This window comes from Pelodiscus sinensis, chromosome 7, assembly GCF_049634645.1.
Source record: "Pelodiscus sinensis isolate JC-2024 chromosome 7, ASM4963464v1, whole genome shotgun sequence".
Taxonomy (NCBI): domain Eukaryota; kingdom Metazoa; phylum Chordata; order Testudines; family Trionychidae; genus Pelodiscus; species Pelodiscus sinensis.
Genome location: NC_134717.1, coordinates 20,483,068 through 20,508,092, shown reverse-complemented (window position 1 = coordinate 20,508,092; position 25,025 = coordinate 20,483,068). Strand labels below are relative to the sequence as shown.

The following is a 25,025-nucleotide window of genomic DNA, read 5'->3' as shown; positions in this document are numbered from 1 at the left end:
TTAATCTTTTTATTGCTGATCTTGGCACCAAAAGTGGAAGTGTCCCAATAAAATTTGCAGATGACACAAAGTTGGGAACTATTGCCAATTCAGAAAAGGATCGGGATATCATACAGGAAGATTTGGATGATCTTGTAAATTGGAGTGATAGTAATAGGATGAAATTTAATAGTGAGAAGTGTAAGGTTATGCATTTAGGGATTAATAACAAGAATTTTAGTTATAAGCTGGGGACACATCAGTTGGAAGTAACAGAGGAGGAGAAGGACCTCGGAGTCCTGGTTGATTATAGAATGACTATGAGCCGCCATTGTGACATGGCCGTCAAAAAGGCTAATACGATCTTGGGATGTATTAGGCAAGGTATTTCCAGTAGGGATAAGGAGGTGTTAGTGCCATTATACAAGGCATTGGTGAGACCCCATTTGGAATACTGTGTGCAGTTTTGGTCTCCCATGTTTAAGAAGGATGAATTCAAACTGGAACAGGTACAAAGAAGGTCCACTAGGATGATCCGAGGAATGGAAAACCTGTCTTATGAAAGGAGACTCAAGGAGCTTGGCTTGTTTACTTTAACCAAAAGAAGGCTGAGGGGGGACATGATTGCACTTTTTAAATATATTAGAGGGATAAATACCAGGGAGGGAAAGGAATTATTTAAGCTTAATACCAATGTGGACACAAGAACAAATGGATATAAGCTGGCTAGTAGGAAGTTTAGACTTGAGATTAGACGAAAGTTTCTAACCATTAGAGGAGTGAAGTTCTGGAACGGCCTTCCAAGGGAAGTAGTGGGGGCAAAAGATCTATCTGGTTTCAAGATTAAACTAGATGGGTTTATGAAGGGGATGGTTTGATGAGATAACATGATCTTGGTAACTAATTGACCATTCATTATCAGTGGGAAATAGGTCAATAGAGGGATGATAGGAGTTACTATAGAGAACTTTCTGGGTGTCTGGCTGATGAGTCTTGCCCACATGCTCAGGGTTTAGCTGATCGCCATATTTGGGGTCAGGGAGGAATTTTCCTCCAGGGTAGATTGGCAGAGGTCCTGGAGGTTTTTCGCCTTCCTCTGTAGCATGGGGTACAGATCACAGCTAGAGGATTCTCTGCATCTTGGGGTCTTCAAAGTATTTGAAGGCTTCAATATCTGAGATATAGGTGAGAGGATTATTCTAGGAGGGGTGGGTGAGATTTTGTGGCCTGCACTGTGCAGGGGGTCAGACTAGATGATCATAATGGTCCCTTCTGACATTAAAGTCTATGAGTCTATGAATAAATGTATATAAGTAAAATACCCACTGCTAAAATGTGAATGGATGTTTTCTAGAATTGAGAGACTAAAATATTTAAAATTTGACAAACTGAACTTCATCCTTTGCATTTGGAATGTCCCCTGCCATCTTGCTATCTATATCTATATCCAGTGCTTTTTTTTGGTAAGAAAAAGGGTTCCGGTACTCTGGGGCAAACTTGTTGATCCAAACAAAGGAAAGGCCAAAGGAAAAAATAAAAGGAAAACTTGTTGATCAAAAAAAAAAAAAGTGATCTGGGTCACAGCCCCTTTAAAAGCCACAATGTCACACTGGGAGCCAGAAGAAAAAATGTCCTGCGTCCCGAGCAGGCTTCTGTCAGGAGCTGAGCTGCCCCAGGAAAACAGGTGCCGGTACATGCAGGGGACATCCCATTCCCTTTCTGTGGGCTGGGAAAATAGGTGACAGTACGCCTGGTACGCTGTTCCAGGCAGCACCATCTATATCTATATCTATATCTATATCTATATCTATATCTATATCTATATCTATATCTATATCTATATCTAATCACAGATTTGTGTGTTCACCTGTCTGTCTTTCTGTCTTCGAGTTGGTATGTTCAGGAACTCCTCCTAAACAGTAAGATCTAGGACCACCAAATTTGATATGCAGCTTCCTCTTATCCTAAGGTCAGAATTTGGTTGTGCCAGGAAAACAGGATGTGCCTGCAATTCGATTGTTTTCCATAACATTGAAAGGGAAGGGGCTAAGCGGAGCTATGCCATACTTATTTATAGTCATGACTGGAGGTAGCGGGCACAGAGGACAGTTATACTGCAGAGTGACCACTGAGGGCAGCTGCACCACCAAGGGAGTGGCCAGATGGGAACAGGGCTCTTCATCTCGCCTGCCACCAGCCCAGATAAGTGGCTGCTTTGTCCCAAACCCTTACATCTCTGTCCCAGAGCCAGACTGTTTTGGGAGGGATGGTGGAAACTCCGCTGCTCCACTGCTCCTTTGGAAGCACCACTGGGGATAAGCAGTGAATACATGGCCTCTGCCGCAGAAGCTTCAGGCCACCCAGCATGGCTCCACTTTCGCTCCTTCCTCCCCTGGGCTGGGCTTGGGGGGTGCCAGCGAGAGGCCTGCACAGTTCCTCCACTCTCCAGCTCCAAGCTAGACCCAAGTCTTCTAGTTTCCTCATATTTGTTAGTTATTCAGAGATATTTGGGAGGATGTTTATAGGTATGATTGTGCTTTTAAAATAGTTTTTGCTTGATTGCAAATGTAGTTATCTGCAAATATACCATACTCTATCAGTGTTGATTGATTGAGTGGGGGAGATAAGAAACATGGTATTGTTTCTGTTTCCTAATTGGATCAGACTACAGAGACTTTGCTTGTGGACACCCACATGTAACAGGCCATTACCACAAACACCGTGTCCAAATATTTTTGCCAATAACAATTAGTTGCACATGTTTGTTGAAATACAGGACTCTGAGCATGACTGAAGTGAATTTAAACATTTCATAATTTTTGTTGTATTCAAGCAGCATTAGTACAGGCAGTCCCCGGGTTACATGGATCCGACTTACATCGGATCCCTACTTACAAACGGGGTGAGGCAACTCCGCACTAGCTGCTTCCCCCCAGCAAACCAGGGAGACGTGAAGCTAGCACTCCCCCCAACAGACCAGGGAGATGCGGAGCGGCTTCTCTCAGCAGACACCTCAGCTTGAGAATAAAGGACTGAGGGAAGTGAGGTGTGGGAGAATAAAACTGAGCTCTTGAGAAATGTTTGGCTAGAGTTTCCCCTACAATATGTGCCAGTTCCGACTCACATACAAATTCAACTTAAGAACAAACCTACAGTCCCTATCTTGTACGTAACCCGGGGACTGCCTGTACTTGCCAAATTTATTTAATTAATCAGAATGTATAGTAAAATGAAAGAAAGCATAACAATTAAGTATTTTACCTTTTATAGATATTCCATTTTACCAATTTAAAAGTCGATTCCTTAGGTACCGAAATTACTTGTGAAGATAATGTGAATCCCTGTGGAGATGATGCATACTGTAATCAAACAAAATCATTAGTTTTCTGTCGGTGTAAGCCTGGATTTCAGAGAAACAGGAGGAATAGGCAATGTGAAGGTACAGTATATTTACTTTAACATTTATTATTGTAATTTCTCCACATCCTTTCAGTAAATTAAATGGCAGGCATAATTTACTAAGTAAATTAAATGATTGCTATTTGGAGTCACAAAGTTTAAGGCCAGCAGGCAGCACCAGATCATTTAGTCTGACCTCCTGAATATCATAGGTCCCCAACGTCATGCAACTTCCACTAAATCAATTAACTGAAATTAAGACAACGTATTACAGCCCAGAGATGACTAAAGTAATATGTGCCAAAGACAAAAAATAGAATGGATTGGGATGCACTGGTACACATGGGCACATCAATGGCAGAGGAATGATTGTACGAGACCCTCTGGTAAATCTGTCAAATTACCCATCCATGCTGCTGAGGAAGGTGGTAAACCTTGATCCTGAGAAAAATTACTTCCTGACCCTACAGGTAGAGTCCTGCATGGATATAAAATTAGCATCTGTATCCACATCTGCATCTCTAAAAATGATCCACAGATATCCACATACAGTGGGGCCGACAGTCACCATGGGCCAAAGAGCAAAGTGTGGGGGGGAGGGGCTGACTTGGCATCCTCCAAAAGCGTGAGGGCCAGGATGGCTAGCACTCAGTGCCACCTGGACCATGGTATGCATTTCTCCCCTAGTCCTCAGAGCCGTGCAGTATGCCCTACATGGCACTTTGGTGAGTTGGCGGTGACTTAAATGAGCCCAGGGCTCTGGCCACTATTACTGTCACTACTAAAGAAACAACAATGAGTAGTCTTGAGACTAAAAAAAACTATATATGTAGTATCATCAGCTTTTGTGCGCAAAATCAAATTGTCACAATTAATTCTGTCTTTCTGTGAAGAGAAATAGTTTCATTCAATTAGAAGGTATAGCCTTACTGACATCTTATTGAGTTTATAGGACTCTTTATTAGAGTTCTGTAAAATGAATTTTGATATTTCTGAGACATGAGATGCTCTATTATGGTTTTTTATGCATTACTTCAATAGTGTAAAAGCGTGCACTTCAGTGAGGTGCACTTTACATATTCGGTCTTATGAGGTTATGTGCCCTGTGCCACTAAACTTTAGGAACTTTTCTGGAAACAACCAAATTTGTATGTCATGCACATTCATAACTGAGGTGATGAAAGGACTCAGTCACCTCAGTTCAGAGCCAACCATCTCAGTTCTCGCCACTATGTAGCCAAATGCTGATACAGTGACTCTTTCTCTGGGACCAGAGTAATTTTTCCTGGAGGATTAATCCAAAACTTATTTAATTTCTGGTGTATTTTAGGTAGTTGCACCTTCAGGTTTTATTCTGGCCCCAGGTAAAAAATAGACACTCTGCAAAAAACTCAACTAAGGAAAAAAGCTTTAGGTGCTGCATACTTTGCCCATCTGTGGTTTTGGAGGCAGACACACACAAATGTTTTTCATTCTGTCTGAGAGAAGCCAGTTCCTGAGATAGTTGCAGATCACCTATGAAGACACAAACTAAGTCATACTCAGTTTCAAAATTAGGCATATGGAAAAAATCATAGGATGTGGGAATGCAATAGACCTCAATAGATCATCTAGTACAATTCCCTGCACACACATTGGGACTACATAATAACTACGTAATTCCTGATATGTGTTTGTCTAACCTATTCTTAAAAACCTCTAATGACTAAGATTCTATAAACTCCTCAGTTAATATGTTGCAGTCCTTAATTGCTCTGATGATTAGGAAGTATTTTCTAAAAATGAACAGAACTAGATCCCGGACCAATTCCTGTTAGACCTCACTGAAAATGCCCTTGAAGCTTCACTGTAAACCACTGATAACACCTCTCTGGAAACTGTTTTTTAACCAGCTATATACCCACCTTATGGTAGCTTCACCTTGATTGTATTTCACTAATTTGTTTATGAGAAGGTTATGTCAGTCTGTATCAAAAGCCTTATTAAAGACGTACCAAATACGCTGCCTCCCCCCACTCCATCCAAAAGTTTGTTACGATGCCAAAGAAAGCTATTAGAATGGTCTGACATGATTTGTTTGTTAACAAATCCATGCTCAGTGATACTTACCACCTCATTATCTTTTGGATATTGCAAACTGATTGCTTGATTATTTACTCCATTATCTTTTGTAGGTATTGAAATTAAGCTGACAACTCTAATTCCTGCAATAACCTTATTTCCCTTTTTATAGATTGGTACTATATTTGCCTTCTTCCAGTGCTCTGGAATCTTTCCCATTTTCCAAGATTACTAATGGTTCAGATATGTCCTTAGTCAGCTCCTTGAATATTTTAGGATGTATTTCATCATGTCCTGGCAATTTAAAGACATCTAAATTGCTTAAAGTAACTTTTAACTTGTTCTTTTTTTAATTTTTATCTCAGTCTCTGCCTCATTTTCACTGACTATATTAGATATCTAATCAGTGTTAAACTTTTGGTAAAAACGGATCATGTGTCACTATAACACCAAAAGTGATTGTCTGACAGAATAGAGTCTAAGATTGTAGTATATGAATTTTCAGTGGGTACTAAGGAAGGCATATTGGTGTATTATTTGTATAAGAAGTAGCTTCATCATCACAAAATTTATTCCATTTTGACAGGCCTCTAGTTCCAGTGAACCTACTATATCCTTTCTTGATTACTGTGGACAGCACCTATCACTAAGGCCCCAAACCTCTTTGACTCAGGCTTCTTTCTAGAATCTCACTTAGAGTACATCTACACGCACCATTTTTTAAAAATAACTTAGTAGGCGTCTACACAGCAGGCAGATATTTTGAAATAATGTTGAAATACTGTTAAGCTGGAGGACTGCTAACTCTGACTCCTGTAACCCTCTTTGTATGAGGAGTAAGGGAAGTTGGAGGAAGAGTGCTCTATTTCAAACTAAGTGCTGTATAGATGCTCCTAATTTTGAAAGTAGCTATTTTGAAATAAGTTACACAATTCATGTAGCTCAATTTGTGTAGCTTATTTTGAGTTAAGCTCTGCTGTGTAGATGTATTTATAGGCTATGTCTAGACTGGCATGATTTTCCACAAATGCTTTTAACGGAAAAGTTTTCCGTTAAAAGCATTTGCGGAAAAGAGCATCTAGATTGGCACGGGCGCTTTTCCGCAAAAGCACTTTTTGCAGAAAAGCATCTGTGCCAATCTAGACACGCTTTTGCGCAAAAAAGCCCCAATTGCCATTTTTGAGATCAGGGCTTTTTTGCTCCAAACAAATCTGAGCTGTCTACACTAGCCCTTTTGCACAAAAGCTTTAGCACAAAAGGACTTTTGCCTGAACGGGAGCAGCATAGTATTTCCACAAGAAGCACTGATTGTCAGTGTTCTTGTGGAAATTCAAGCGGCCAGTTTAGACAGCTGGCAAGTTTTGCCACAAAAGCAGTTGCTTTTGCAGAAAAAACTTGCCAATCTAGACACAACCATACAGACTATGTCTGAATATTGTTGATTTTTTTCTGCAGAAAATTGCTAAGCTATGCCGTTTCCCTTCCATCCACACACAACTATATGTATCTTCCAAGCTCTCAACATCTCATGTCTCAATTACCAGTGCATTTTTCTCTCTTGCTTTAATGAATGGATGCTTACTTCACCCATATTAGTTTAGAATGTGGCTACAAAGATCATGTTCTTACTATATCATTTTGATCATGTCACTCCCCATTTTTATATTGCTCTATTTGTTCCCTCTTCTCTTTTACATCAGACATGATTTGCTTGTCTTCACTTTCAAGTCCTTTCAGAGTCAGTCTGGACTTTCAGTCAATGCACGTTTTGTACTTTATCTCTCGTCTCTCATTTGCTGTTGAGATGTTAGTGCTCACGACTGATCAACCACTGATGATTGTCTCCATGGTCCCCTTGTTAAATTTTCAAAAAAAAATCCTTTGTATTTTATCTCAGAATCTCTTTCATGGTCAGGAGGCACTCCTCATCAATATCCACAAAATCTCAGTATTATCCACTTTAAAATAATAAAATCATAGAATATTACAACTGGAAGAGACCTCGAGAGGTCATCAAGTCCTGTCCCCTGCCCTCACAGAAGAACCCAGTACCGTAGACCATCCCTGACACATGTCTATCTAACCTGCTCCTAAATATCTCCAGAGATGGAGATTCCACAACCACCATAGGCAACCTATTCCAGTATTTAACCACCCTGATGGTTAGGAAGTTTTTCCTAATATACAACCTAAACCTCCTTTGCTGCAGTTTTAGCCCATTGCTTCTTGTCCTATCCTCAGAAGCTAAGGAGAACAATTTTTCTCCCTCTTCCTTGTGACACGCGTTTAGATACCTGAAAACTGCTATCATATCCCCTCTTAGTCTTCTCCTTTCCAAACTAAAAAAGCCCAGCTCTTTCAGTCTTCCTTCATAACTCATGTTCTCTAGACCTTTAATCATTCTTATTGTTCTTCTTTGGACCTCCTCCAGTTTCTCCACATCTTTCTTTAGATGTGGTACCCAGAACTGGACACAATCCTCCAATTGAGACCTGATCAGTGAAGAGTAGAGTGGAAGAATGACTTCTTGTGTCTTGCTCACAGGACTCCTGTTAATGCATCCCAGAATCATGTTTGGGTTTTTTGCAACAGCATCATGCTGTTGACACATATTTAGCTTGGAGTCCACTATAACTCTTAAATCTCTTTCTGCAGTACTCCTCTCTACACAGTCACTTTCCATTCTGTATGTGCGAAATGCATTGTTTCTTCCTAAGTGGAGTACTTTGCATTTGTCCATATTAAACTTCATGCTGTTTACCACAGACCATTTCTCCAGTTTCTCCAGATCATTTTGAATTATGATCCTATTCTCCAAAGCAGTTGCAACCCCTCCCAGCTTGGTATCATCTACAAACATAATAAGCATACTTTCTATGCTTCCTCAGATCTCTTCTTTGCCATAAGGCTCATTAAAAGTTTGGGTACCGTTTAGGCTGCTAGGGTGTGGAGACCACTATCTATCATGCTGATGTATTCTGTCTTGCTTTTTACTTGTACTCCCCCATCTGTTTATATCTCCGAGTCATCTCTTGTCTTATATTTAGACTTTAAAACCCCTAAGTTATGGACTCTCTTGTTCCATGTTTTTTCTACTGCACCTATAGCAATGAGGTCTTAATCCAGGTATAGATCTATTAGGCACTATGATGATAACATTATTCTTATTCTATGTCCTCTTCAGCACTATCTCCTTTCCTCAAGATGGGGTAATCAATTCTAGGATCCATACACATCTCAGATTGCTTGTATTTGGTACTGAAAGTTAAAATCCAGAATGCCACTCAGAAATCACTGATTGTTTCAGTGGGAAGAATTCAGGAAGAATAGGTCCAAATTAGGTCAAGCATTCTCATTGGAAAGATGCGAGAAATATTTGACTCTTTGGGACCACAAGAGGGTGTTCATGAAACTCCACCGACTAAACTAAAACAGCTCTCTATGAATTACATTTATTATGGTAAATAACCATTTGTCTGGATATTTAAAACCAATGAAAGAATCTAAATATTTCTTTATCAATTTACTTAGTGAACTATTGCAACTGTATAACGTTTATCCAAGTTCAAGACTAATGCCAGCACATGCAACAAATACCCTCAGTAATTAACCTGATGAGTTATCAAAATTTATACTCATATTAAAAAGTTTAATCCTTTCCCCATCACATACACAAGTGCCATAAAACACATTTTATACATGTGTGCACGCCCCTATCTTAATGAGAAATGTAACAAGAGCTTGCTGTAGTTTTTCATCATTTTGCATTGTTTGTGAAGACCATAGGTAATAGCTTTCATAGGGCTGACTAGGGGAAAAAAAACACACTGTTGGAGCAAATCATACAGGTATAAAAATCCCATTTATCTCATCTCCAAATCCCTTCATTCTGTATCACTCTTAATTAAAGAGCCAAATTGTCCCATCCACTTCTAAGAACAGGAATCGAGAAATGCAGAGTGAAGTACATTTTTCCCACCTATTCACTAATGTACTCTTCCTAATCAACTCTGTTCTATTTGTGAAGTTCATCAGCGGGTGCCATGCACAACCAGTTTGGGTTTTGTTTGTTTCTTATTTTATTTTATTTGTTAGGCTTCTATTAGATTAAGATGATCACTTTAGATTACTTCTTTAGGCTGTTAAATTGAAAGATTATTGACATGTAGAACTCCAACCACTCTGACTAAGTTAACTTTTTAAAAAGCTAGATGCATCGACAATAGTTGCAAGATTACAATTAACATACCATTTGGTACAATTTAGATGTTTATGTAAGGTCCTTTGTATATGTCAGAAACACTTTACAGAAATACCACATTATCTTTGAGGAAATAATGCTGAAATTTCCAGAAGAATGGGGTAAAAGGAAAAAAATGTCAATGGAGTGAAAGAGTTGAGATAAATGTGACTTTTAGCAGAATGAGGTCTTCAGCCGTAGCTACAGGCTACAGGAATCAAGATGATAAAATATGCAAGAAAGAGAAGGATTTAGTTGTGTCTGTAATTCGCCTGAAGTTGTCGTTCAAGAAAAAAATAGGTAGTGAAATATCAGGAGATGGGAGTCAAAATATTAAATGATTCCATAATGGAAGATGTAAACAGATTATTTTAAGCTTCCAAAAGGAATTTAAATGGATCCTTTAAAGCAGTGGAATTTAAATTACTAAGTGAAGGTACTGGTGACACCAAATTGTTTTCTGAGCGCTTAAAAAGAATAGCAATCTTTAACATTGAAAGCTTTAGAAGATCAAATGGAATAATTAAGACAAGTAATTAATACCTTGGGAAGGGCACTTTCTGCAGTGTAAAGTGTACCCAGCAAGTTTGAGAGAAGTCAAAATTTTTGTGCTAGAAATGTTACTCTGAAATTGTGAGAAGATCCACTTTTTCCATATCCTTTCTCAGGGACAGGCTCTGAACTCTAGCGAATTGGGGTATGTCTACACTACCCTCCTAGTTCGAACTAGGTAATGTAGGCATACCGCACTTGCAAATGAAGCCCGGGATTTGAATTTCCCGGGCTTCATTTGCATAAGCGGGGAGCCGCCATTTTTAAATCCCCGCTGCTTCGAACCCCGTGCAGCGCGGCTACACGGGGCTCGAACTAGGTAGTTCGGACTAGGTTCCTATTCCGAACTACCGTTACTCCTCGTGAAATGAGGTGTACCGGTAGTTCGGAATAGGCACCTAGTCCGAACTACCTAGTTCGAGCCCCGTGTAGCCGCGCTGCACGGGGTTCGAAGCAGCGGGGATTTAAAAATGGCGGCTCCCCGCTTATGCAAATGAAGCCCGGGAAATTCAAATCCCGGGCTTCATTTGCAAGTGCGGTATGCCTACATTACCGCGCTAGTTCGAACTAGCGGGGTAGTGTAGACATACCCTTGGTGAGCAGTTACTTACACAAGTATTTTGATTGTTTTCAGTAGGACTACTCACAAATGTGAGTAAGAGTATTGCAACCTAACTTAATCTTAAGGAAAGGGAAATAGGCAAATAAAAGAAACTGAAGTCAGTAGGATTTTTATTAGACTGTAACATCCTTTGAGATGCTGGTAATACTCTTAATATTTTTATCTTCAGAATTTATTACAAATGTTAATTAATTATAATGAAGTGATATTAGAGATAGTAGTAGGAAGGAGGGAGACAAAATAAGACAGGAAGAGAGTCTGGTGAGGAAGTGTTTTGTTCACCGTTGATATGAAGTGAATGATGGCTTGACAAAAGCCAGATTTGTGTGCAAGGAATTTCTGTCTTATTGTTTCAGGAAGGAATGGAGTGCTTCGAAGTATGTGTTCAGATGAATCTTAGAACAATGTTCTGATCATTTTAACCCAAGTCTGAATTATCTAGTAATGAGTATTTTCTTCCTAGACGTCAATGAATGTATGGTATTCGGCACCTGTTCACATCAATGTACTAATGTTAAAGGATCATACAAATGTATATGTGAGAGAAATTATAAAGAAAGGAATAACAGCTGCATAGCAAAAGGTAAAGCTGCAAAAATTATAACTAATTAATAACATTTAGTAAATTACTTACATAATTATTTACATATTTAATGAATAATACTTCTATATTTTGACTTCTATAGCTCATGTTAAGAAAAAATGAGTCAGAAATATCTATTTGTGATCAACAAAGCAGACTTTTCCAAGTATACCTAGGCAAACTATTTCTTTGCCCTGCATGTGTTCTACATTTCTACCAATTACAATTTCTCCTGTTTAAATATGTCTTTCAATAATGACAATATTAATATTAAAGCACACAAGCACGAGAAGTCAGATATAACTGTTAAATAACATAGCTAATGTGTTGAAATTTTAGAGACCTGAGAGCAGAATCAGATTTTTTTTTCCCCATGGAAACATGTTCTAATGTGTGCAGCAAATGATTAGGGATTTGGGGACTTTCTCTCTGGTTTGCTGAACAATCTTGGACAAATGACTTAGGGCACCATTAACAAAGGTATTTAGGCTTCTAATTGACATAGGCACTTTTTAAATTCCTTGCAGGTACCTATCTGCATTTGTAGGTGACCAAATACTTTTCAAAATCTGACCTTAATCTCTAAATGCTGAACTGGAATAATACATGCATATGTATTCATGTTGTATTTATATATTAGCTCAAAGGATTATGTCACAATGGATAAATATTATTTTCCCACTGTGGCATAATACTTTGAACTAATATATAAATAAAAAGTGTATACATATGCATGTATTATTATTGTTAGTAAAATGCTAGTGGATAATTGACTAATTGACTAATTCCTTGTGTTAAGGAATGAGCATTGCATGCTCCTCCATATTATGCAACACATACAGGAGCAATTTTCTTTGACTTAAAAGAAAAACAAGCAATAAACCCCTGAGTGAAATAATTTAAATTTCTATTCTGTGTTGAAGTGTCATTTTTGAATTGTTGGAAATACAAATCTATGTCCACAATACCTCTATAGCGGTTACTAACACTCACACAGTGGAGGGGAGGCAATATTGTACTATTGGTGGCCACAATCAACACTATATGAAAATGGAATGCCCTATTTTTTCAAATGATGACCTTTCACAGAAGAAGGACTTTCTTGAGTGACTGTTAATTTGCTCTACACATAATCTACATTTATTATTGAGGAACCAATTAAATCAAGATAGAGAATCTTGAGCATACCATTCTGCTGATGCTAGGCAGTTACTTGTAATCTATCATAGAAGAGTTTCAGTTTAGGCTTCTAATTTAATATCTTTACCTATTAATCCTTAGTCTTTTTAAGAGTATTGAGTCACTCTCATTACCCTGCAAAAGCGACAAGGAGTCCTGTAGCACCTTATAGACTGACAGATGTATCGGAGCATAAGCTTTCATGGGCAAAGACCCACTTCGTCAGATGCATGTAATGGAAATTTCCAGAGGCAGGTATAAATATGCAGGCAAGAATCAGGCTAGAGATAATGAGGTAAATTCAAGCAGGGAGGATGAGACCCAGTTCTAGCAATTGTTCTGGAGGTGTGAACACCAAGAGAAGAGAAACTGCTTTTGTAATTGGCTAGCCATTCACAATCTTTGTTTAATCCTGAGCTGATGGTGTCAAATTTGCAGTTGAACTGCAGTTCAGCAATTTCTCTTTGAAGTCTGGTCCTGACGTTTTTTTGATGCAGGATGGCTACCTTTAAATCAGCTATTGTGTATCCAGGGAGATTGAAATGTTTTCCTACAGGTTTTTGTATATTGCCATTCCTAATATCTCATTACCCTGTCCTTCTAGGGACCAATCTGGCAGATGGCATATAACAAAGTGGCACAACTGCAGGACCACTATTTCTGTTGCTATTTCCTGTGAATTAACTCCTCTTGTGACATGTTTAGCAATAGCTGGGGAGCAAATTGCCTTGAACATCTTATAACCATAAGGCAGGAGATTTGGGAGGGTAGTTACTGAGAGTATTTCTTCTGGACAAATATGATCTAATTTTTAAATTAAAGCAAAGTCCATTGGTATGTTCTTTATATATATATCCAGTAATCACATTTTTTCTCAAACTTCATTTATAGAGTTCAGCGAATACTATCATATACATAAAATATGAATGGTAGCCAGGCATTTCAGATAGGTAATAACTAGGGTATCTCAGGGTACGTCTACCCAGTAGCATTATTTCAGAATAGCTGATGCATTCCGAAATAATGTAATGCACATCTACATACCAAGCCTTTATTTTGAAATAATGATGATCTGGAGGACTTCTTACTTCGACTCCTGTTACTCTCATTTCACAAGGAGTAAGGGGGTGTTCTTCTTTCGACTTCCTGTTGTGTAGACAGTGCCAAAAGACTAATTACGCTATTTCAATTTAAGCTACACAATTGACATAGTGAAGTTGTGTAGCTTAATTTGTTTTTAGCCCTGCTGTGTAGACGTACTCTCAGAGAACAGTATGAGTAAATGCTTAATTTAATGGTGAATATGGTTCATGACACTGCTCTGTTTTGTTCCCATTGAAAACATTTCAAAATTTAATTAACTTCAATGGACTCAGGATCATTGCCTTTTCTTAATTTTTAGATCAAGTTCAAATAATATATATTAAATTTGGGCTTGCAAAAATTATCTTTAATGTATGTATAAGAATATTTAAATGTACACAGTATATATAAAATGGGATATATGTAAATTACAATTATATTGCTATGTTTGCATAATTTCCCTTGCCATGTATATGTTGCTTGTGTTTTAATAAACTCCTTGAGGCAAACACTGTGTATGGGCATCAGGTAGTACACTGCAGGTGTGCTGGTAGTGTGGTAGTCTTTAGAAGGCTGGGAAAACACAAACCAAGTTCCTTTGTCAACATTAAGAAATACCAAATAAGCATAAAAATAGATTCAAATGAAAAATATTGGTATTTTTACTAGGTATTAGTTGAAATTCACTTTATTTTTGTATTTCATTATAATAATCCCCAGGCTCTGAAGATCAAGTTCTCTACATTGCTAATGACACTGATATCCTGGGTTTTATATATCCATTCAACTACAGTGATGTTCATCAACAAATTTCACATGTTGAACATAATTCAAGGATAACTGGGATGGATGTATATTATCAAGGTGATATGATTATTTGGAGTACTCAGTTTAATCCAGGAGGTATTTTCTACAAAAAGCTCCATGGCCGAGAAAGAAGGCAAAGTAATAGTGGTTTGATCGTAAGTAAACCAACTTGAAAATTGTAAGATTTCTCCTTTTCAAATACATGTACCCTTTTTCTCTAGGCTGGTAAAAATATTAAATTTGCAAGCTGCATATGCTCTTTGAAATAACAAGTTTTATCTGACTATGACAGTATTCAAATTTTATATACTTCAAAATAAATCACAAATACCTTCCTTACTTGTAAAGGGCCTTATGGGACAGAAATGTTCTGAAAAAGGCTTGGGTGCGATGAGGTGGGGAGCCCTGGGTTCTAATTTTGTCATGAAAATGAAGGTTGTTTTCCTTTACTTTTCTATTATTGAGATTACCCATTTTCTGGATAGCACCAAGACAGATGATTATCTTGTAGATAATAAAAGTATTTGTAGAGCATATTTCAGGTAAAGTACATATAAATCAGTCAGCTTGTCAAGTGGTAGTACTTCCTCCCTTAATTATTGTTATGACACTTAATCTCATTTAAACAGAAAAACAAACGAATTGCTTCTCCCTTCCCATATACTTTTACTTTGCAAACACATATATTCCCTGTTACATGAAGCTCATTACAGACCAATTAGAGATAATTTTTGTTAAACTATTGGCAGCACATGACTAATACAGGAAGTCTAAAATCTCATGTAGCTTAATGATGTGGGGGAGGAAAGTGTGTGTGAGAGGGAAAACCTCACGTAAAAAGCATTATTGAAAAAATATAACATGACAAAAATGGAATAAGGCAACACCTGGCTATAAATTGGTACACTTCCAGCAATTCTGTAGAAATTTAGAACTACTAGCAATAATAGGCAACCTCTCATTAAAATCCGATACTAAACCTAAGAATTGGAGGATAATTCATGTACCCACTGCAAACTAGACCGTCAGATGCTGTCCATCACTGAAGCTCAAACTTTAATAAAGACATAAAGGGCAACCCAGGAAAACTGACTGAAATAATTGTTAAAAATGAAGGAGAAACCATCACAGATTCTGTGCGGAAAATGGCAGAACTGTAATCTCTTAGAATTCTTTGATTATGTCAGCAAAGTTGTAAAGGAGAATCAGGTGATCTCATTTATTTAGATATTCAAAAAGCCTTTGATAGTGCCCCACATGACAGGCTATTAAGGAAACTAAGTAATGTGAGAGATAATGTTCTCTCCAGGATTATAAACTTTCTAAAACACAGAAAATAAACAGTCAAAATAAATGGTCATTTAAATTTACCATTTAAATTTGCTAGTTACAACCTTATTGAATTGATGTGTTTTATTATCACCTCTTTTAGATCCACTTCAGATTCTTTGATCTATGTATTTCTTCTTGTCTCTTCTCAGGTTGTTTTTCACTGATTTTTCCTTTTTATGTTTTTGTATTTAATGCTTCTTTTTTTTAGGTGTTTTTGAGTAGCTAATGTTTGCTTTAGTTTCTTTCCTTTCTTCTACATGGTTCCACCTATTGACATTTATCTAGATTTTAGGTTTGCTTAGTTGGAAACCAATTACAGTTCTTTGCCGTCTATGTTAGGATATATCAGATTTACCTTGCAGCACCTGAAATCTTTCTTCAGTTCTGTTTCAAAGTGCTGCTGTAATCTCTTGTCTATTAACTACTGTCCAGCAATTTTCATGATTTTAGGTAGTTTGTTTTTTTAAGTTTGATCTTTAGTCTTGCCATGCATACAAATGTGGTTCTTTTGAAATCAGCTCCTCTTTATGCTATGACATCATGGAAAGTTGATCTAAATTTCCTTCTAGTTCAGATATGGCCACTTCATTTCCTGGTGATCTCTCTGGGGAATCCCACATTATCATTTTGATATTTTTGTCTGGGAATAGCATTCCACCAATTAAAAGGCCCAATTCTTTTAGTCTTTAAGTGTCCTGATTTTGGTATCGAGGGCTGTGCTTTCCAGTTGCTTTCTGACATTCTGTTAGAGAATTTTAGGCCAGACCAGATCATCTACTCTGAAATATTATATGTAACAGGCCAAAAGTATAATGCAGCCACATCCACCCTATCCCCAAAACCAGTATTACCATATTCAGGAGACTACACTATTCTGTGCACAGAGAAAAGGAGGAACCAAAGTGTCATCCCGTACCTTGGCATTGAAATCCCCCATTACTAATTAGATGTCACTCTTGGCAATATTGTCACTCCGGGTAAGTTTGCGCGCAATAATAAAATTGATCTTTGATCTTATCATTGTGACATTATTATTTTTATGTATGGTATTTAAAACCTATCTTGGAGCAATTATCTCTTAATTAACTTCTAAGGCATAAACTGTTTTTTTCTCCCTATTTGGAAGTTTTAATTAAAGATACTTTCTCCAAATGGTAATCATTTTGCTTCTTTCAATATACTCTGACCTTTTCCTTTTTGAATCATGTTTTATCAGTTCCTGGGCATCAACTTTCACTTAGTCCAAGGATTATATTCATGCAGTTCCTTCAGCATCTGTACACTTGTGTTGTTGAAGCAATCATTCTAATGTTCCATTATATTTATTGTTGTTTTTATCTTTAATAATGAATTTCTTAGAGTCATGGCTTCCTAATAGCTTTCACTAAAACTCATTGTTTCTGCTGAGACAGAATCAATTACTTTGGCGTGCTGGTTGCTAGAATGGCTGCCTTGTTGCATTTTGATAGCTTTACTTACCTAAGAGGATAGATTATTGGCTCTAATGCTCAATTTCAAATCCGGAGGACCTGTGGAATGCTTTTCATATCATCCTGAACTTTTGATAACCTAGATAACCTGGATAACAGTCTGGTTAACCTAACCAGGAGTTAAAATTCCCACTGACATAACTATCAGGGTCAATGGAACACACAAGCCTTTGCAAATCATAAAGATGCAGGCCCCAGGAAAGGAAGGAATGGTTTGAAGAAGACAAATTTGACACCATGTTTTACACAGAACAAGGGTGCAATCGGTGTAATGGAAAGGCAACGAATTTAAAACTGATAGGAACAGATGGTCCAGTTGTCTGATCTGGTATGGAAATTTCTATATTACAAGTATTAAGAATTTGGTTATCTTGAAAATCCTGTAGTGAGATTAAGTGGATCCTATTTAATAATTTCCCTTCTAAAAGGAAGGAAAGATCCTATAATATCTGTATGAGAGATGATTTTCATGTATTTTAAAATGAAAAGAGCATATATCTAGTTCTTCATATTTATTCCTTTCTTCTACTAAATCACATACTGCTAACTACATAAATAGTGTTCTCAGGCAAAAACCTATCTTAATATTTGTAAACAGGAATAAATGTCACTTCACCCACCTCTGAAGAAATACTGAGGTCTTTTTCTTAATATATTTTAAAGTAGTTTTTACTGGAAAGTAAAATGAATATTTATTAGATATGTTTAAAAACAGACATTTGGACCTGAATTAAGGATTTTATTACTGCTTCTACTGAGGATAATAACATTAAATTTGCAGACGATTCGAAGCTGGGAGGAGTTGCAACTGCTTTGGAGGATAGGGTCATAATTCAAAATGATCTGACCAAATTGGAGAAATGGCCTCAGGTAAATAGGATTAAATTTAATAAGGACAAATGCAAAGTACTTCACTTAGGAAGGAACAATCAGTCTCACGCATACAAAATGGGAAGCGACTGTCTAGGAAGCAATACTGCAGAAAGGGATCTAAGGGTCATAGTGGCCCACAAGCTGAATATGAGTCAACAGTGTGACACTGTAGTAAAAAAAGCAAACATGATTCTTGGACATTAATAGGAGTGTTATGAGCAAGACACCAGAAGTCATTCTTCCACTCTACTCTTCGCTGATTAGGCCTCAGTTGTAGTATTGTGTCTAGTTCTGGGCACCACATTTCAAGAAAGATGTGGAGAAATTGGAGAAGGTCCAAAGAAGAACAACAAGAATGATTAAAGGTCTAGAGAACATAAGCTATGAAGGAAGACTGAAATAACTAGGCTTTTTTAGTTTGGAAAGGAAAAGACTAAGTGGGGACATGATGGCAGTTTTCAGTAATCTAAAAGGGTGTCACAAGGAAGAGGGAGAAAAATTGTTCTCCTTAACCTCTGAGGATAGGACAAGAAGCAATGGGCTTAAACTACAGCAAGGGAGGTTTAGGGTGGACATTAGGAAAAACTTCCTAATAGGGTGATTAAACACTGGAATAAGTTGCCTAGGGAGGTTGTGGAATCTCCATCACTGGAGATACTTAACAGCAGGTTAGAGAGACATCTATCAGGCATGTCCAAAGTCCGGCCCGCGGGCCAATTGCGGCCCGTGTTCCGGTTTAATATGGCCCCACAGGTAATTTGGCAATATCTATCTTTTATGGCCCCCAACAAATCCATATGTATTGAGATGAATACATTGTAAAATCTCAGTTAATATCAGTTGGTCTAAATCAGTTATAAATATATTTGGACACAACATGTATACTTGGTGTTATGTTCCTGTTCATATTTTTTTAACTTAAAAGTTGACAAACAACCTTTATTACCAATAATATGTAATGTACTTTACAATGTTCCTGACATATATTTCAGCTTCCTGGATTTTTTTTTTCATCTGGCCTTCAGATATGAAAGGCAGAGTGATTTAACACCTGTTTAGATTTGTCATCCATGTGACGAAATGAAAAGTATGCCGTTTGCAATAAACTTTGCATAAAATAGTTAATTTGCATTTAATTTTAATGGTCCAAAGAATGTCAGGCAAAATGGTAGGCCCTCACGCATGTTCACTTCATCAAATCTGGCCCTCTTTGAAAAAATTTTGGACACTCCTGGTCTAGACAGTACTAGGTTCTTCTGTGAGGGCAGGGGACTGGACTCAATGACCTCTCGAGGACCCTTCCAGTTCAAATGTTCTATGATTCTATGATTAGCATGAGTGTTTTTATGTAACTTTTCCAAAATTAGATAATTGATTAAGTATTACATATTTCCATTTTATTCTTTTAATTATTTCATAACACTTTTGTGGATATATTAGGGATGGACATGAACATGGATTCTATATTACCATACTTTCCTTTGGACTATAAAATCTCTTCTACTTGTCTTTGAACACTTACTAATCTTCAGGCTCTGAAGTATCCATCCAATTTCACATCCCTAGCAAACAAATGTTTTTCTCTTTTACTTTCTGAGATAAGGAGCCAAACTGAGTTATCTTGAATGTGTTTGAGGGCAGTGAATTGAAGAAGCTCTACTATATGCTATGCCCCTAATAAAATTCAGGAAAGTTCCTCCACTAGTTTTCTGGAGGTCTGGGTCAAGTCATCATGGAAACATTGGAGGCTAGCCATAATAGATACATTTTGTGCAAAGGTGGCAGACATCTATGCCTAATTAATTCTGCTAAAAACAGCTGTTCAAGCTCTCAAAAAGGAGGGGAAGAGAACAGAGGGGTCATGTGATTGGTGAATACTGGCAGGGAAGAATCCCCCTTTGTCCAGGTAAAAGGGCACCAGAAGAACAGTACAGAAGATCTGGCTCATTGACCCAGCATCTCTTAGATTCAGATTTTATGTTCCTGTAGAGCAATGAATGTATGGGACATAACACCTGCCTCCTCCATACCTCTTCAAACTCTAAGGTGAAACTTGCATAGTTGTCAGGGCATTCTGTGCTCTTCCTTTGGCTATGCCTGCTTGCAGAGATGATATATTCTTATAGTTCCACATACTTTTGATTCACTAAAGATCACTTCTAGTTTTTAGCTATTTTAAAATTGTAAGAAATTATCCAAAATGCTGTAGATACATTCTCTACCGATTGCATATATATATGATCCCTATTCAGTCACATCCTTACTTTCCTTGACATTCTATCACACACTATACATATCTGTGCTTAAAACTAAACAAACTCAATTCGAAGTTGCAGATATTTTCTGTTGCTCTAGCATTTCTCTTACCCTTCCCTCTGCTTGCCTTACAATACATGGTATACTGGAAGCTGCTAGTCAAGATGCATCATATATGTGATTGGCATTTCCCTTTTTTCCCCCAAAGCAGTCAGTGAATCCCCAGGAGACTGTAGAATTACAGGCACCTCTGCAAGACCTCTCTTATTTTTGTGAAGCACTCATCTCACTCTGCTCTAACACATAACTGATCAGCAGGTTAATTAGTTTTGTAAGCAATCAATATCACTTTAATGCTGGTGCTTAAATTTGGTATTTGGAAGTCTAACAATTCCTTGTAACTCAGGTTTTTGAAGTGATACAATTTAACCTTTGGTAGTTTATCTTTCAGTCTAGATTGAACAGTATCTTTGATCTGTAAATCAGGGCAATAAACTTAAACATGCTTGTGTTTGTAGGTAATTATGTTAATACAAAAACCTGTCCCAGATGAAATTGCACTGCAGGTTTACTTTCAGAGAGTAGCTGTGTTAGTCTGTTTTAGCAAAAACAAGGAGTCCTGTGGCACCTTAAAGACTAACACATTTTTGGGGGCATAAGCTTATGAAGTCTGAGTTCCATTTTGTCAGATGCATGAAATGGAATCTTCAGTTTCACAAGGATTTATACACATCCCAGCCCACAAAAGCTTATGCCCAAATAAATTTGTTAGTCTTTAAGGTGTCACAGGACTCCTCTCTGTTTTTACTGAAGAATTAGCTTTCCACAGAATCACATTTCTATAAATGTGAAACAGGATAAAGTCTGACTTAAATGGATGTGCTAAAGGAATTCAGAGTAGATAAAAACTCTTTGAAGCTTAGTGACAGACACAAAAATGCATACATTTTAATCCTGTGGAAAATAAATAATTAAATCAGTGATAAGTGATGAAGCTAGTACTTGACATCATTTGAATCTGCATGCATTAGTTAATTGGGACAAATTTTTCAAGACAGAGAGAGACTTGTGACTTAACTTAAGGTACTGATTTTAGTGAAAGTGCATAGAAAGAAAACAAGCAATTAGAAGATTTGTATCCTAATAAGAACAGTAATATCATTTTCTGTAAAGCTTTTTGTACATTAACCTGTAATACAATAATGACTGGCTCTGTCCAAAATAGTTGCTAGACAGTTTTTCTAAAGGTATCTTTGGAGAGTTACATTATTACCTAAATATTTAGATGATTAATTTGTTCCTCTAGATTTATAGGACATAAAATCATTTTTAGTAATTTAGTAATTCTCCCTATTACAAGCAAGATTGAATATATTGTGAATGATGTGTTAATGCACATTGAAAATCAATACTACAGGCAAATTGCTTTTTAACTGGTGTTGCAAATTGCTCAGACATATCGAATGCAAAAAATAGTTTCACAAATTCACTTTCCATCATATCTTCTTTTTGCTCATTTTTCCAGTCAATCCACTGTTTCATTTAAACAATTAGTTTATTGTTTTTCCATATTATTAAGTATGCAAGCATTGACATGTAAGGATAAACTATTCTTCTGAAAGTAGTGTCTGCACAAATCCATACTTTTGAATGTGCACTCCATGCCTTCATAAGAGCACCTGTTAGGGCTATAAATGTGTGTGTGTGCAACTTCATGTTATCCAATGTCCAGGTCCAAGGGAATATAAAGAGCTACCCCTCTGTTCCTTCCATCTGCCAGACAGCTTAGTCAAAACCCTCTAGAATTCCTTTCTCTTTCATCTGCATAGTGTCTTTTCCTTAGTGCCCAGATTGGACAAGTATACATTGTATCATTTATACACTCGTGATTCTTGTCTACTGAGGAGATTATGTCTTTGTGCAACTTTAAACCAGATACCTGGGAAAGAATGAGAACCCAAACTCTGGCAATTACTGATAGAAACAGCCGTTAGAACATGTCTACATTAGGAAATTATTTCAAAATAACTTATTTCCCAAAATAACTATTTTGAGATAGCATGTTCACATTACAGGGAAGCCTTGAAATTAATCTGAGGCAGGCTCCCTTAATGTGGACGTGCTACGTCAACTTAGAACCCCAGGAAGTACCGGAAGTAATTACTTTGAATTACACTGGAGAACAGTTATTTCAAAATAGCACCAGTGGAGCATCCACACTACCACTATTTTGAAATAACTATTTCAAAATAACCATTATTCCTTGTAGAAAGCAGAAGTTATTATTTTGAAAGAACCAGACCCCTATTTAAAAATAATGGGCTTAGTAATGTGGACAGTCTGCCTGTTATTTGGAAATAAGTGTAGACCAGGGCTTAATGTGGTTCAAGGTGACTGTAAATTAGCAGCAGGCCCTACTTCCTTTATTAAGGGCAAGTCAGTATTGGAATCTCAAAAGCTTTAAATCTCAAAGGCAGAAAGGGTCCATTTGATCCAACTAATTCATCTGTCACCCCTTTGGATTCAAGTCAGTAGTCAGTATCATCTGAGGGTTGCAAAACACACATGCTTAAGGCACTGAAAGGGTTATTTATTGCATGATAACTGAAGGCCAGAGGTAAAAGAGGAACAGTATAGGTTTGTGCAATATATTGGCAAGAAGGGGCCACTGGTACTGGTCCATACACTGCCAACTTTAATGTTGCTGCACCTTTTGCTCCCTCCTCAGGGAAAAGCAGTGAAAACTCCACACTGCTCAGACCAATTTCATAGTAAGGGAGATACTTTTCCCCAGACCCAAAAGGTAACCAGCATAAGGCCCCCAAACCTGTCCTATTCTTGTCAAAGGAAGGAAGAGGATGGTTTCTCTTCTTAGCACAGGGGGCCAACCTGGCTATAGTGAGGTATTAAAGTCCTCGGTGGTGGGTACACAGGAGCCATTAGACTTATGCCTGCAATTCAACCAGTCAGCCCCCTCAAGCTCACTAGAAGGCTGAGTGCCCAGGAGAGGGAAGCAACCCTTAAAGGTGCTAGTGGTTTTCTTTCCCCTGGGGTCTGAGGTATTATGTTTTTTCAAAAAAAATACGGGGTCCCAATCCTTTAATATGATGCATGTAAGCAGATCATGAAGTCCGTGTGCTGTTCAGTGAAGTCAGTGGAGTTCTCCCTGGGCAAAGGGGGTTTCTCAGCACAGTTGAGAGCAAAGTATAAATTAATATTAAAAATAATTTTCATTGCAAAATATAATTCAATTAAAAGTCTTGGCAAATATCCGTATTTTCAGACATTTCATTTTCGTTTTTGGCTTGGAATGATTTGTCTCAAAGACTACAAGAATGAAGGCTTCTACTGGATAATTAATAAGAGCAAAACACTAATATGTAGAACTAGTCTGCAAAGACTAAATTATTTGACATTAATTCATGTCTTGTCTATAAATTTTTTTCATAAGTGTGTAAAGCCAGTAGCCCCATTTTCTAAAACAGAAGTGGCATCTGATATATTTATTTAGATTTTTCCAAACTTACTTTGACATTGTTTTCAAAGCAATACTGTTTGTAATGTGCTGTGATTGAATTTGCTTCTTTAATCTTCATTTAAATAAAAAGTCAAGATTCTGTCAGCCTTTAGAATATAAAGAATCCCATGTCATTTTTACAGGATTAAGTATTAACATACAATGAACTATCTAAATTCCCCATTCAGTCTTTATTATATCATATAGAAAATGATCTTACCTTCATTTTATTTTAAAAAAATCCTGTAAATGTATTTATCTCTTATACAACTCTGACACCAGAGGCAAAAAAGTTATTCTACGATTTTTTTTCCCTTTGTAGGATTTAATATTTTGTCACCTGATTTGGACAAATAAAAAGATGCACATGTTTTGATATGTGCAAACCCCTAAACCTCAAATTATTTGCTTCTTTCCATTAGAGAAAACAGTTGCACATTCCTGACTTGCAAAATGTAGGAGTTCTGTCAAATATGGGAACTACGTTTTTTAGAACTGTATTCCCCAAACTTTGTTTTATTTTCTCTTTTAGTTCTGATGCTATAGTCTGCTCCATTTGAGAGGGATTCACCTTCAAGGAGCATCATACAGTGTCAAGGCCATAACTGTGACCATGAAATTGTAATAGCTACATTACAATTCAGTTACAAATGTTTATTGAGTTATTTACGATACTTAATTCTAATCCAATATTTTGAAATGATTCTGTTATTTTTTGTGTAGCACTTAATGCTTTGATTCAGTGGAGTTATATTTCATGATTTTCATGATGTAAAGGTCCTCCTACAGCCACAAACTTGCTTTATCCAAATCCTCTCATAAATATAATCTAATATAATGAGCATGGATGAAGAATTTCAATGACTGAGATCAGTAAATAACCTGTCAGTCAGCAAAAGAAGAGATTCAGCACTAAAAAAAATCCTCTCTGCTATATTCCAAGACATTGCAGAGTAGGGGTATGTTCAGAGATTTAAATGTGACTATTTGGGGAAGGGGGCATTTTAAACACTAGCTCCACATACACCCCTTGCCCCCGGGCCTTGCTTCCT

At 37.2% G+C, this 25,025-nt stretch overlaps 1 protein-coding gene across 2 annotated transcripts in view; it reads left to right on the top strand.

Moving 5' to 3' along the window:
• Positions 1–25,025, top strand: part of LRP1B (LDL receptor related protein 1B) — a 1,349,043-nt gene that overhangs the window by 1,233,641 nt on the left and 90,377 nt on the right. For both annotated transcript variants that reach the window (XM_075933312.1, XM_075933313.1), the window contains 3 exons: positions 3,287–3,418; positions 11,317–11,436; positions 14,419–14,660. In XM_075933312.1, the coding sequence (XP_075789427.1) occupies positions 3,287–3,418; positions 11,317–11,436; positions 14,419–14,660 (494 nt within the window). The remainder of the gene's footprint in view (positions 1–3,286; positions 3,419–11,316; positions 11,437–14,418; positions 14,661–25,025) is intronic.